Consider the following 16,281-nt stretch of genomic DNA (forward strand, 5'->3'; position numbering starts at 1 on the left):
AGTATAAGAAAAAAAAATCATTAAGATATTTACTATTAATCTTTTAGGAAAGATTTTGCATAAAAAAAATAGAATAGAATTGGTTATTAATAATTTAGCCTTATTTTACTATTAATCTTAAGAAAAATTATGCTTAAAAAATGTAATAGAATCGGTTATTAATAAGTTAGCTTTTCCTCTCCCACCCCAATTTCTGTTTGCCACAATGGCGACTCACGTGTTATTATGGTTATGCGCAGAGGAACAGGAGGAGGGCTTCATGGGATTACTTGAGATCACTTAAGGGGGCTTCTGAGTTACCTTGGGTGGTCTTGGGCGACTTTAATAATTTATTAGCCCAATCGGAGAAGAGGGGAAGATTACCGCACCCGAATGGCTTGATAGAGGGTTTCAGTGAGGCGCTCGAGGATTGTGGATTGTTGTCTCTTCCTATGATTGGTTATCCGTTTATATGGGAGCGGGGTAAGGGTACGGTGGACTGGGTGGAAGAGCGGCTCGACAGGGTGGTGGCATGTATGGACTGACTGGCTTGTTATGATAAGGCGAGGCTGTATAATATTCGTACAGATTCGTCGGATCATTCGGCTCTTTTTCTGGATATTTATGGGTCGGTGCATGCTGCTCGGCCTCGTGGTTTCCGCTTTGAGAACGCGTGGCTGATGGATGAGGGGTGTAGGGGAGTGGTGGAACGGGAATGGGCCGGATCACAGGGTTTGAATTTGCAGGCTAGGCTTGATTTGTGTGGTAAGGGGCTCAAGGCGTGGGGTGGGGACCGTCATCACAAGTTCGGTAAACGGATTGGAGAGTTAAGGAAGGAAATGGATAAGGTACGGGACAGCCGTGACCCTGTTTCGTTGGCCCAGTTTGTGCAGTTCGACAATAGTATAAATCTTGCTCTATCTCAAGAGGAGGCTTTCTGGAGGCAGCGTGCTAAGCAGCACTGGCTTCAGGGGGCTGATCGGAATACCAAATTCTTTCATAAATTCGCATCCCACCGGAGGAAGAAGAGTGTTATTGTGAAATTGAAAGATGATAATGGGGTCTGGAAGGAGGGTCAAGCTTTGGATTCTCTGGTCACTACATACTATAAGCAAATTTTTGCATCTGGGGGGTTTCCAGGGACTTTCAGTGTTGATTCTATGCAGGAACGTGTGACCGAAGCCCAGAATGCCCATCTGTTACGTCCGTTTGAGCCGGAGGAGGTCCGGGCTGCATTATTCTCTATGGGCAAGGATAAATCCCCGGGGCCGGATGGCATGAATCCCGGTTTTTACCAAGCGTTCTGGGATGTTATTGGTAAGGATGTCACTTCCTTTGTGCTTAATTGTCTTTCTCAGCCATCTTTTCCTGTATGTTTGAATGATGCAAATATTGTCTTGATCCCTAAAAAAATGTGCCCCTGAGCGTGTGTCTGATTTACGGCCAATTGCGTTGTGCAATGTCTTGTATAAGGTTATGGTTAAGATGGTGGCAAACCGTATGAAACCTTTGTTGGAGGGTATTATTTCGGAATCACAAAGTGCATTTCTCCCAGGTAGGTTGATCTCGGACAATATTCTAATTGCTTCTGAGGTGGGCCACTACTTGAGAAGGAAACAGCTAGGCCAGGTGGGGTGGGCCGCTTTAAAGCTTGATATGATCAAGGCGTATGATAGGATTGAGTGGTCTTTTGTGAGAGACATGCTAATGGGTTTGGGTTTTGATGCTAAATGGGTTCAGTTGATTATGATGTGTGTCCAAACAGTGCGGTATAGAGTTTTGGTAAATGGTAGGCCAGCGGAGGAAATTGTGCCTAAAGGGGGTTACGGTAGGGGGATCCTTTGTCTCCTTACTTGTTTATCATTTGTGTAGAAGGGTTATCTTTGCTTTTGCAGGATTCTCAGGCGAAGGGTCTTATTCATGGATGCAGGGTGGCCAGGGGGGCACGACCCATTTCGCATTTGTTTTTTGCAGATGACAGCCTGCTCTTCTTTAAAGCCAATCTGCAGGAAACGATGGAGGTGAAGAAGTATCTGAGTGTCTATGAGTTTTTCTCTGGCCAGGCAGTGAACTTCCACAAATCCAATGTCTCGTTTAGCCGCAACACTCACGAGGGGACACGAGAACTCGTTTCGGGGGCCTTGGCAGTCGCACAAGCTGAGGATTTTAGGAAGTACCTGGGGTTGCCATTTGTTGTTGGCAGGAACAGGAGGGCGGTTTTTGCTTATGTTGAGCAAAAGCTGAGGCAGAGATTTGGATCGTTGAATAAAAGGTTGCTGTCTAAGGCAGGAAAGGAGGTCCTTTTGAAGAGTGTAGCACAAGCCATGCCGACTTATACAATGAGTATTTTCCTACTCCCGACTTCTTTATGTATTTCTTTGGAGAGACTAATGAACAGGTATTGGTGGGGACGGAGTGGTGATGACGGAAGCATTCATTGGTTAGCTTGGGATAGGATGTGTAAATCCAAGAAGTTTGGAGGAATGGGTTTCAAGCGATTGCATGAGTTTAACCTGGCCCTATTGGGCAAGCAAGGATGGCGGCTACTTACTAATCCCAACTCCTTAATGGCACGTGTTTTTAAGGCAAGGTATTTCCCGACTACTTCCTTTTATGAGGCTATTATAGGTGGTAATCCTAGCTACGTTTGGAGGAGCATTATGGCCAGTCAGGATTTGTTAAAATCCGGTTGCAGGCGTAGAATTGGCAATGGAAGATCTACTCAGGTTTGGACAATTCCTTGGCTATCGGATGCCCAAAATCCTTATGTTGAATCTGAACAGGTGAATAATGGCCAGGCTATGTTAGTCTCGGATCTGATTGATGCCCACACGGGAAGTTGGAATGGTAATTATTTACATCAGTTGTTTAATCCACGGGATGCAATGCTTATATCACATCTGCCTGTAAGTTTGGATTATGATGATATGTGGCACTGGGAAGGGGATTTAAGGGGGTGCTACTCGGTTAAAGACGGCTATAGAAGGTTGGGTTTTGTAAATTCACAGCCTTCTCCTGTGTGGAATAATGTCTGGAAGTTACAGGTTCCCCCCAAGTGGAAGGTGTTTCTATGGAGAGCCCTCTTGAATAAATTTCCCTCGCTTGATAATCTGATAAATAGGAGGGTGGACCTAGTTAATATTTTCCCGTCGTGTGGCTTATACGAGGACTGTGTTTCGCATATTTTTTGCTCGTGCCCTTATGTTGTCAATGTTTGGCATATGTCTCAAATTCATATCCCCTCTTTTGCCAACAGGAATTTCTTGCAATGGACGGAGGAGTGGCTCGGTGGTGCATCAAGATTTAGTATTGATGTACAAGGCCAAATATGTGGTATACTCCATGCTATTTGGTCCGCAAGGAACACGGCAGTGTGGGAAGGTAGCTTGCCGACACCACTCTTGTTGCTTCGACGCCATGCGGCGTCCTGGACTGCTTGGACGAATTGTGAACAGCGCCGAGTTGAAGCTTGTAGTAGATACACTATACAGCACTCCACGGCAGCACCTGCTCAGTCCACACATGCAGCGGCAGCTTTCCATTGCTTCGTGGATGCCGGCTTCCACGGTACACATCATGCACCGGCTTATGGCTTTGTGGTTTTGGATGGAGACTCCTCTTTTGTAGCGGCGGCAAATGGTCCTTTGGTGTGTCAGTATGATCCTCCTCTAGCGGAAGCAATGGCGTTATATGAAGCCCTCTATTGGTTGAAGGATAATGGGTACTCAGGTGGAAGAATTTACACGGATTCATCAGTTTTGGTCTCTGGACTTAATGACGCTAGTTCGTTTCGCAATTATTTTGGTTTTACTCTTTTGTCTTGTAACCGTTTAATTAATGCTATGCCTGGAACTCTAGTTTGCTTTGTTAGTAGGGACGTCAATCATGTGGCTCATTCCTTATCTAAACATGTAACTGCAGTAGCAGGTCGTTCGTTATGGAGGGATATTCCTCCTGCTTTTATTCTGCCCATGGTGGCTAATGCAATCTGATTCATTTGTCTTTCAAAAAAAAGTTAGCTTTATTTTACTATTAATCTTTAAGGAAGATTTTGCTTAAAAAATGAAATAGAATCAATCTATCTATATATAATTAATAATAAAATCATCCTAATTCATTTTCTCGCCCAAACTTTTGTAGTAAAGTATTTGGTAAGTAAATCTCAAATGGAAATTAAATAAAATCTATTAATTCGTAAATAATAATAATAATAATAATAATAATAATAATAATAATAATAATAATAATAATAATAATAATAATAATAATATTATTATTATTATAATAATAATAATAATAATAATAATAATAATAATTCAAACAAAACTATATACAAATTAAAATTAAAATTAAAAAAAATAAGAAGAAGACAAAGGTGGCTCCCCTTTGTAAATGATGTGGGATCATTTTGATCCCACATTGAAAATGTTTGGAAAGAGGAGCTCTTGAGCTCCTCTATATAAGAGGATCATTACTCCTCTTACAAACATATAATTGTTTGGCCATCAATGTAGGCAAGTATTGAGAAGTTCAAAGACTTTTTTTTTTTTTTAGTACTATTGACCTGACAAATTATGCTGTGGCACCGTGTCCACCTAGCAAAGTAGACACAGTTCAAAAATTGTTTCATAGTTATGAATATATAGTTCTATAATTATAAATAAATATAGTGTTGTGAACATAATTATAAACATATACTTATGTAATTATGAATATAGAGATTCAATAATTGTGAATATGAAATTCAAAAATTATGAATATATATCCAAACCAAACGATATACAAACATTTATTACAATAATAATAATAATAATAATAATAATAATAATAATAATAGCATATAATCATTGAGTATTATTGACACGTCAAATTATGCTGCATGTGGAATCGTGTCCACCTAGCAAGGTTGACACGGTTCTAAAATTGCTCATAATTATGAATATATAGTTTAAAAATTATGAATATATAATTCTAAAATTATGAACATAGTGTTGTGAACATAATTATGAACATATAGTTATGTAATTATGAATATAGAGATTCAATAATTGTGAATATGAAGTTTAAAAATTATGAATATATAGCTTTAAAATTATGAACATATAGTTTAGTACTTATGAACATAGAGTTTTGTAATTGTGAATATAGAGTTCAATAATTATGAATATGAAGTTCAAAGATTATGAATATTTAGCTTTATAATTATGAACATATAGTTCAGTAATTATGAACATAGAACTGTGTCCACCTTGCAAAGTGGACATGGTTCCACAGCATAACTATTCGATTCATCGTGTTACGTGTAGTATCTGTTCATATAAACTTTCTCAACCTATTGAAGCCCAACGTTTCAAAAGGCTCTTATTTAAGAAACCTTATTTTAATGGCTTCTTATTTTTGTTTTTTTTTTAAAAATTTATTAGGTGGTTTGGCTAAGATTAACCCAAAAAGTATATGTGTTGTTTTAGTTTTTAGCAGTTTGGAGCAAATTGCTAAGTTATCAAATAATATTTTTGATGTTTTGATTAAATATAAAATGTTAAACAGACGAATTTTTTAAAATTTTAGAGAATTCTCCAAATAATGAAATTACAATAACAACAACAACAACAACAATAACAATAACAATAACAATAATAATAACAATAACAATAACAATAACAATAACAATAACAATAACAATAACAATAACAATAACAATAATAATAATAATAATAATAATAATAATAATAATAATAATAATAATAATAATAATAATAATCAAAACAAAACTATATACAAAATAAAATTAAAATTTAAAAAAAAAAACCAAAAAACAAAAAACAAAGAGGCGTCACAAACTCCTTTTGTAAATGATGTGGGATCATTTTAATCACACATTGAAAATGTTTGAAAAGAGAGAGCCCATCTATATTAGAGGAGCAAGACTCCTCTTACAAACATAATTACTTGCACATCAATGTGGACAAGTATTGAGAAGTCAAAAGGTTCTTATTTAAAAAGTTTTAGCGTTGTCTTCTTATTTTACTTTTTATTAATTAATTAATTAATTAATTAATTTATTTTTATTAGTGGGGGTTTGGAAATATTAACCCAAAATGTATGTGTTGTTTTAGTTTTTAGCAGTTTGGAGCAAATTGCTAAGTTATTAAATAATTTGGTTTTTTTGATTAAATATAAAATATTAAACAGACGAATTTCTTAAAATTTTGGTGAATTTGCTAAATAATCAAATTACAACAAAACAACAACAACAACAACAACAACAACAACAACAATAATAATAATAATAATAATAATAATAATAATAATAATAATAATAATAATAATAATAAAAATCAAACAAAACTATATACAAAATAAAATTAAAATTACCAAAAAAAAAAAAAAAAAAAAGAAGAAGAAGACAAAGGGGAGCCACATGCTCCCTTTGTAAATGATGTGGGTTCATTTTCATCCCAAATTGAAAATGTTTGAAAAGATGAGCTCTAGAGCTCCTCTATACAAGAGGTACAAACATAATTGTTTGCCTATCGATGTGGCAAGTATTGAGAAGTCAAAAGGTTCTTATTTAAGAAACCTTAGTTTTGTCTTCTTATTTTAGTTTTACTTATTTATTATTTATTATTTATTATTTATTAGTGGGGGTTAGGAAAGATTAACCAAAAATGTATGTGTTGTTTTAGTTTTTATCAATTTGGAGCAAATTACTTAGTTATTAAATAATATTTTTGGTGTTTTGATTAAAGATAAATTGTTAAAATGGTAAATTTGTCAATAATCAAATAATAATAATAATAATAATAATAATAATAATAATAATAATAATAATAATAATAATAATAATCCAAACAAAACGATATACAAAATAAAATTAAAATTTAAAAAAAAATAAGAAGAAGACAAAAGGGAGGGGCTCCCTTTGTAAATGATGTGGATCATTTTGATCTCACATTGAAAATGTTTGAAAAGAGGAGCATCGCTCCTCTTACAAACATAATTGTTTGCCCATCAATGTAAGCAAGTAACCTGGAGTGTGTGGTTGAGTGTAAGGGACTCATCTATCCTTAACTAAAGGTCAAAGGTTCGATCCTTGGATTTGGGAATCTCTAAGTCAGCTGTCACACCCAAAAGAGGGGCAAATTATGCTGTGCATACGGATAATTCCATAATGAATGAACAAAATAATGTTGTTACTAGGAATCGAACCTGAATTTTTTTTAAAGGGGAGACGCGCGTTTTAATAAAACGACGTCGTTTTTGCATCTGTATGCACCATGCATGGTGCATACAGATGCACAGCATAACTATTCCAAAAGAGGTGCTTGCAATTTAAAAAAATCAATGTGGACAAGTATTGAGAAGCCCAAAGTTTTTTTTTTTTTTTTTTTTTTGTGGTTAGAAATAAAGGAAAATAAAAATGGAAATAAAATATTTCAATAATAATATTTTACATCATCAAATAGTAAAGACATATTTTAAAAAATAGTAAAGATAAATTAAAAATGGAACGAAAATATTTGATAAATAATATTCTACATCATCAAATTAAAATGGAACGAAAATTAAGTAAAAATATCACTGCATCTATATTCTAATTGACTAATTGATTGGAAATAAAAAAAGAATAATTGACTGAAAATGAATCTAATATTACTAATTGACTGAAAATATAAAAAGAAATGAATATTAATAATTGACTGCAAATAAAAAATGATCTATAATTGACTAAAAAAATGGTCGATCATTACATTTTAATTAAAAATGGAATGAAAATTAAAAATTGGAGGAAAATATTCCAATTGTAATATTCTACATTATCAATAGTAAATGCACATTTTAAACAATAGTAAAGGTAAATTAAAAATGGAACGGAAATATTTCAATAATAATATCTACATCATCAATTAAAAATGGAACGAAAGTTAGATAAAAATATCATTGCATTTGATATTCTAATTGACTAATTGATTGAAAATAAAAAAGAATAATTGACTGAAAATGAATCTGATATTACGAACTGACTGAAAATATAAAAGGATAAATAATTGAGTGATATTTTACCATTATATATTTTTACCCAAGTAACCCGTCCTGATGGAGAAGATGTTAGCTCTAGACGTAGATGAACAAGATTGTGTTGTCAGTACCAATGTCGTCTACAATGAGGTTTCAATAATGTGTAAATATAATCGGTGATATTAATTATTTTTTTTAAAATGAAAAAATTGCTATATATCTAGACAAAAAAATATATCTTCTATACAAATGAATAAGGATAGCAATTCATTTCTATAACTGAGTTGTTAGAGAACGAGCACATTTGCCTAATGTATGAAAATACTAAACAATGATAAATAAAATCTTCAAAATTATAGGGCCGCATGCGTACATCTAGACATTAGCTATTAATTTGAGCAATTATTTGCACAAATTCAAGCAATGATAACATCAAAATATATAAATGATTCAAATCATATCTTTAATTACACTATATAATATTTGATGTTCTAATTTAAATAATTATATATCGATTCATATATTCTTAATATATAACAACAAATCCATTCCGTGCATCGCACGGGTGCAAATACTAGTTGTTTTTAAAAAATAAAAATAAAAATAATAACAATAATTTAATAAAAGAAACAAAATAAGTCATGCGCAAACCTATCACGTGAGATATAGAGGAAATAGAGACCACTAAATGGTTTGGTAACCCCTCCTTTTGACCAAAAAAAAAAAAAAAAAAGAAAAAAAAAAAAACATTGATGGAAAAGTGGCATTGGAGCCTTGAGGCTCCTATAAAAGAAACCTTAATGCTCCAATTTAAAAATTAAGCTTGCCCATCCGTCGTTGATGGGCAAGTAGTGAGCCAGCGAAACTGGCACTTATTATTCAAGTAGTTGAAACTCGAAATGGCTTTGCAGTAATTTATTTTTTTTTTTTTTAAATATAGAGGTGTTTTGGAGAAATTATTCTCAAAAACGCTAAGTGAAAATATTGTAAATTGCAATGTTTGTATTTTCAGTGGTTTGGAACAAATTGTTGCTTAAAACTGTTGAATAACCAAACCATTTCTTTAACATTTTGATCTTTGGGTTACATCATATTTACCAATCATCCAATATCTTTGAGTTACATTATAATTAAAAATTACTACATCTAAATTCCTTAAATTAGGAATTTCTTTATCCATAATAATTTATTCAATAATAATGGTTGAACTAAATGAACACTGAGCAAAACACCTAAAGAACTCGTACCGTTGATTCATTCATCGATCTTGTATATATGTACATTCATTAAATATATTAGAACTCTTTGCAACAAAAATACTTTGATTACTATTTAAAAAAAGTTTACTAACAAGTATAATGAATCTCCTATATTACATTGAATTCATATACTATGAGTTACATATTTAAATAAACAAATTCGACATTAAATTACTTTTGTATGAACTTCTCATATATAATCTTGCATTGATATACTTTCAAATATATATTTAATTATAAATATTCGGCATTAACTCATTCGCGCAATGCGCCTGTAAAACTAGTGTATATATATATATATATATATATATATATATATATATATATATATATATATATATATATATATATATATATATATATACTAGTTTTTTGACGCGCTTTGTGCGAATGAGATAATACCCAATGATTATTTTCAAATAAGTATTTCAAAGTATATGGGATTCATCATGCAATGAGATTATGATGTATGAATCTTTAGATTTGCCTTGCTATGTATATGACTGCATGTGATTTTATAGTTGTAATATAAACTCTTTATCGTACAAACACATATTGATATTTAGTAGTGGTAATTTTTCCCCTACATGTTTCATGTGTTGTGAGATGTGTGTGGTAGGTTATCATGTGAAAGTATTGATCAAAATATTAATATTTATTATATTTGTATAAAATACTTGGTAAATATATATAACATGTTTTGTATAACTTTGATATTTAATTACAAAATAATATAAAAAGAGACAATTGACAATGTAGTGAACAGGGACGGAGCCAAAGGGGGGCAGCTGCCCCCCCTCACCCCACCCCCACCCCCACCCCATATATAATCTTTGTATGTATGTATATATATATATATATATATATATATATATATATATATATATATATATATATATATATAGGTTTATATTAGTATAAAAAAACTAGTAAATGTCCACAAGTAAGGAGTTAGATTAGTTTTGGGTTCAAATCCTTGCATTAACATAGTTTTACATATTTTTGAGTCCTTCTCCTATGACTTCAACACAATCACTTTTTTAATATTTATAATGTGTTTTCTATTCAAATTATTTTATCAAATTAATTATCTTTCATATTTTGTTATGAATTATTTTATAAAGTTTCGATGTGTTTTATTTTTCGCATTTATTCAACAATATTTACAACTATATTTCTTAAGTAATGGTTATAAAAAAAAAATCCTTAGGTAATTTTTTTTAAATTATCTTTTTTTTTAATGTTTCGCTTTTACTGGAAAAATTTTTTGAATCCGTCATACTTCTTCGCCCCCCCACCCCCCCGCCCCCCCCCCCAATCCAATTTTTGGCTCCGTCCCTGGTAGTGAATATAATAAATTACTAAATTTGAAGGTAAGGAATCTTTGAATTGTAGAAAATAGAGATAATATAACTAATTAAATTATATTTCTTTAATTTTTTTTATAATGAATAAAATTTTTAAATAAAGCATTATAGACATCTTATTCTAAATTAATTAAACGTATATGTATTATTTTTTGTTGTAGCTACTAATTTTTTTTAATTTAATAAGAGTAATAAAGTGTCGTACATACTTTTCATCAACAATAATGAAATTAATGATTTTTTAAAAATTTTCATTCCTTGTTGAGACAAATTGTTTTGAGAGTTTGTCAATGAAAATTGCTACAATTGCTGTCAATAGATGATGATTATAAATACTTCAAAATATATGGTTACAATATATATTGTTATAATGATATAGTAAAAATTAACTTCATTTTTTTTAGAAGTTTCCATGCATTGATAAAATTATGATGTGTAAACTTGTTCAATTGGAGCTAGTAGGATGTTAACATTGTCAATTATTTGTATTTATGATCAACAACTTTGTAGTTAGGCCGCGCAGGTCTGACAATGATGTAAGAACAATTTAATTTGTCCGATAAAAAAATAATAGTATAATATTTGTAAAGTAATGTACAATTGTACCATTATAAAAAATTCAAAAAATATTAATACCATAATGACCTAAATTATTCCAATAATGCAAAAGCATAATTGAAATATTAAGTTTTGTTCTAAATAATCAAAAGAACATTAATTAAACATATATAATAAAAACTTAACCTAAATTTGTTTCTTTAAAAAAAAAAATCAAGATAATCAAATGATTTGTAAAGTTTCTGATTTATAATCTTTGATGCTCAACTTTGAATGCTATGTATTTAGTCGGGCTAATTATTTGATAAAAGTTTATATTAACTTTTATATTATATATTTTTTTAATACATTTTAACATATTCAAAATATATGTTTAACAATATGCCAACTCTAATTGGGATGATGTTCGAACCTAAGACCTTTTTTTATATAAATTAATGAGTATGTTAAGAATAATAAATAGTTAACGGAATATTTCGTTACTAATGTTTATACTAACGGAATTTAGGGTTATTTAAGGGAAGAAAATAATATAATAGAGATTAAATAAGGAAAATCATTAAAAAATACAAAAATCAAAATAATATGAACCATTCATTTTAAGAAGCAAGTACTAGACATTGGCTTAACATTATTGGCTCTTATTAGATTTGTAGATTTGTGGATTTGTAGATATATATATATATATATATATATATATATATATATATATATATATATATATATCGAATAAAGTTCAAATGCGGCGGGATTCCAGAATACACCAACAGTGTTAACAATATGCACCAACAGTGTAAGAAAAAAACACCACAATGAAATGCAATAAAACATCACAAAATACACAACAGACTCAAAAGAATACACCATATAACTGACCACACCCCCAATGATGTATTTCCGAACAGTGTATGGTGTTTTTACTCACACCTAATGGTGTGTGTTTGGTGATGCGGGGCTCTGTTTACTCTGTTTTTTGTGGTGTATTTTCCTAACGTTGATGGTGCATATTTGTTGAACTATTGGTGTTGCCGCACCGCCGCACCGTAAGACACTGCCGCACCTGAACTCGCCTATATATATATATATATATATATATATATATATATATATATATATATATATATATATATATATATATATATATATATATAGAATTAGGTTCTGGTGCGGTTAGATTTGTGCTTAATGTGAGTGGAGTTTGTGCTTTATGTGCGTAGGGTTTGTGCTTAATGTATGTGAGGTTAATGACAGTAGTTGTTGAAACTTAAGTCTGTGAGTTAATACTTAGAGTGCGTGAGTTTTGTGCTTAATGTGCGTGAGGTTGTGCTTAATGTGCGTGTGTTTTGTACTTAATGTGCGTGGGTTTGTGCTTAATGTCAATAGTTGTTGAAACTTAAGGTCTGTGAGTTAATACTTTAAAGTGTGTGGGTTTTGTGCTTAATGTGCGTGAGGTTGTGCTTAATGTGCGTGAGTTTTGTACTTGATGCGCGTGAGTTTGTGCTTAAGATCTAACACTTTAAAGGTGCGCCATTTTTAGCTTATGCTTCTTACTTCCAGACACGTGTTTTTTTTATCTAGATTTGATCAACGGCTCAGATCTAACCTTACAACTGCACGGGAAACTATACCCGCACCTAAACCCTTCCATATATATATATATATATATATATATATATATATATATATATATAACGGAAGGTTTGTTTCTCTTTCTATTGAATATATGATACTATTTTTTAATATTTTATGACAGAAAGTTCACCTAGCTAATCACATACTAGTCATGTTAGAAAACTGATGATTGAAATTGTGGTGTCTGTACTTTGACTTATGTATCTCTCCTAATAAATATTTATACTTTCTGTCCAAACCCACCTTCCCCACAAGTATCTAGACCATTTTCATTACAAGCCTTGAGAAATAGATAGATACATAGAGAGAGAGAGACAGAGATGGGAAGAGCACCATGTTGTGACAAGGAAAAGGTGAAGAGAGGGCCATGGTCTCCAGAGGAAGATGAAAAGCTGAAAGAGTACATAGAGAAGAATGGCCCTGGAGGAAATTGGATTGCACTTCCACAAAAAGCTGGTATTTATATATAATGCTTATATATATATATATATATATATATATATATATATATATATATATATATATATATATATATATATATTATATATATTGAATTTCATGAAATTTTTATTGTGATCTGATGCATGTTTTTGTTGGTCTTGCTGGTGATCCATGTCTGGTTTCCATGCTAACTAATGTTGATAAATAATTAGGGCTGAGAAGGTGTGGAAAAAGCTGCAGATTAAGATGGCTAAACTACCTCCGACCTAACATTAAACATGGAGATTTCTCAGACCAAGAAGATAGAATCATTTGCAGCCTCTATGCTACCATTGGTAGCAGGTACTACCTTTCTCTACTTCTATTACATTTTTTTTTCTTTTTTTTTTCATTATTTCTTGGAAAAACAAATAAAATTACAAGATATACTAGAATCTCCAACAAATCTGGTTTACCTGCATGCCAGGACAGATGAAGTTTCTTATTCATATTTTTACAATATAAAACAAAAATCTCATCAACTAATTAAACAAGAAAAAGAATTAGTTATCTCATGGATACCATGTTAGATAGATGAGAAAATATTAAGTATTTTTGATTGTTTATTTATTCATGAGGCCATGAGGGGTTCTTTTAGTTTGTAATATATAATCCTACTTTGACTTCAAATAGAGACTTCGTATTTAAGTTGGGGTTGAACATCTATTTTTGAACTAATTTCAGTGGTGATTTTAAAGTTGGGCTTGAGTGCCATGTGTGGGATCATCATATCAGCTCTTCATTTTTAAAATTGAAGTTGCAGTTTTGGTCCTCTACTCTAGTGATGAACATAAATATAAGACAACATTAAAGTTCATACAGATCTTAATATGCGTTTTAATTCTTTAGATATTTTCTCTTGGGCGAAAATGACTAAAGTTTAATAAGGAAATATAATCATCCTTATGTTTGTGTTCTTAGGAAGACCAAAACAACCCTAGTCTTGCAAAGTTGAGAATATATTTTGTAATTTGTAGCACAGGTGGACCAAAACGTACGACCAACTATGTATATTTAAGGGGGCAAAAGTATTTATTTTCCTAAATCGCTTACGCACTTTCTATCTAGTCTTTATTTGCATTTTTCAAGTTATCATGAATTTTTGTTTGAGTACTACTGACTCTATTACAATTTAGTATATATCCATACATATTTCTGTGACCTCCCATTTAAAAGAGTCACAAAAGTGTCATTGAGTTACAAACTACTTAACAAGTTATCATGAATTGTTTGATAGTATCATGAATTATCACATTTTTCTCTTTTAATTCCTTGATTAAAGTGTGCACGGTTAGTTTTACACACACACATATATATATTAATTCTCCCAAAAGGTTAATTGAATCCTCAACCCTAAGGGGCCCCACACACCCCGGCCGTTGACTCAGTAGACATGGTCAAATACTCCCAAAAAGTTAATTATTGAATCCCCAACCCTAAGGGTCCCCACACACCTCGGCCAGTTAACTCAGTAGACATGGTCAAATACTTGTGCACACAAAGGATTTGTCACTTTGGCATAATTTCACACGGCCGCCGTCAAGGTTCAAGCTTTAGTCTTTTTCTCCATCCCCAAATACTGCCTAGTAAGCTAAGTCTGTGCGGACTGAAATAAAAACCTCTTTCTAACTAATAGTATTAAACTCAAATAAATTGAATTAGTGTTTTCTTGAATGTAATGTTTGGATTGTATATTTAATTTGTTGTTGAACTGTGGTGATGGGGCATGGAACACATTTCCAATACAAGAAATTGTATATGTGAAGTGCAGGTGGTCAATAATTGCAGCCCAGTTGCCAGGCAGGACTGATAATGACATCAAGAACTACTGGAACACAAAGCTCAAGAAGAAACTCATGGGAATCATGCTTTCATCTTCATCTTCTCCTGACCAGAAAACCAGACCTAATCCTCTTCCCCCATCAACAATCTCATCATCATCACCATTCAAATGTAGCAACAACTATAATTATTACCCTATAACTGATCCTACTTTCCCACCACCATATGCTTCTACTACTACTTTCTTGAACCCATCTTCTAGCTCATCAGCTTCAAACCCTGTGGGCCCCACCATCCAAAGTCATCATCTGTTGGTCAAAGGTAGGCACCTCGAGTTTAATAACAATGGAGGTGATCATCATCATCATCATCATCATCATCAAGCTAGCTGTAGCTCTTCTGATGGGAGTTGGAGTAACCAGATTATCAGCCAAGACAAAGAGTATGGTTATGGTGAGAGCTTAGGTCTGCAAAGCTTTGGCTACAATGGGGTTGCAGAAAACCAGCAAGCAGTCAACAATGGTGGAAACCCATTAGATTATAGTAGTCTGGAGGAGATTAAGCAGCTGATTAGCACTAATAACGTCAGCCAGAACAGTTTCTTTGTTGATGAGGAAAACAAGTATGAAGAAAAAGTCATGATGTACTATTGATTGATCTGATGATATATGGATGAGTTTTCAGTGCAGATCAAGAAGATTTCAATTCAAGGGGATCCCTTTTTTCTTTTCCTTTTTAATAGTACTTTGAAGATTTAAATTTGCGGTAAAAATTGTCACTTTTTTATATAGGTATGTAGATTCCATTTCTCCTGTTTTTGCATTGGTGCATTTATTTTTGGCAAAGGTCATGTACCAGTTCCAGTATTGCTTTGACTAGGGCTAAATGCTAATAGAGATGATCAAATGTCTACCAAATCCACTCAAATTCGCCAAAATCTACTCCTAAAATCCAAAAGGCTGAACCCCACACCCCGACGACAGAGCATGCTCACTGTGCACAAGGAATCCCCTCACTTTGAGAGGTGGCTCCCACACTGTGGCTGGTGAAACTCAATCCCTGGTCATTTTTTCAAAGTTTCACCTCTATGACCAGTTAACTGCCCATGCGAGTCCTAAAATCGAATACATGAAAAGTGGATGGGATGCGGGTCTACTAAATGAAAATCCACCACTACTGAATAAAATGAATATGTGATTTTTCAA

General features: G+C 32.4%; 2 protein-coding genes across 2 annotated transcripts; both read left to right on the forward strand.

The window, feature by feature from the left end:
• Nucleotides 1–659: 659 nt before the first annotated feature.
• LOC109163584 lies at nucleotides 660–3,971 on the forward strand. Its single transcript, XM_019312333.1, has 3 exons — nucleotides 660–1,349; nucleotides 1,453–1,761; nucleotides 1,875–3,971. The coding sequence occupies exons 1-3, from the start codon at nucleotides 660–662 to the stop codon at nucleotides 3,969–3,971; spliced, it is 3,096 nt and encodes a 1,031-aa protein (XP_019167878.1).
• Nucleotides 3,972–13,034: 9,063 nt separating this feature from the next.
• On the forward strand, nucleotides 13,035–15,921 carry LOC109163483 (transcription factor RAX2-like). Its single transcript, XM_019312234.1, has 4 exons — nucleotides 13,035–13,270; nucleotides 13,468–13,597; nucleotides 15,066–15,397; nucleotides 15,428–15,921. Exons 1-4 carry the CDS (start codon nucleotides 13,135–13,137, stop codon nucleotides 15,727–15,729), a joined length of 900 nt encoding a protein of 299 aa, XP_019167779.1. The 5' UTR covers nucleotides 13,035–13,134; the 3' UTR covers nucleotides 15,730–15,921.
• The last annotated feature ends 360 nt before the right edge of the window (nucleotides 15,922–16,281 follow it).

This window comes from Ipomoea nil, unplaced genomic scaffold, assembly GCF_001879475.1.
Source record: "Ipomoea nil cultivar Tokyo-kokei standard unplaced genomic scaffold, Asagao_1.1 scaffold3030, whole genome shotgun sequence".
Taxonomy (NCBI): domain Eukaryota; kingdom Viridiplantae; phylum Streptophyta; class Magnoliopsida; order Solanales; family Convolvulaceae; genus Ipomoea; species Ipomoea nil.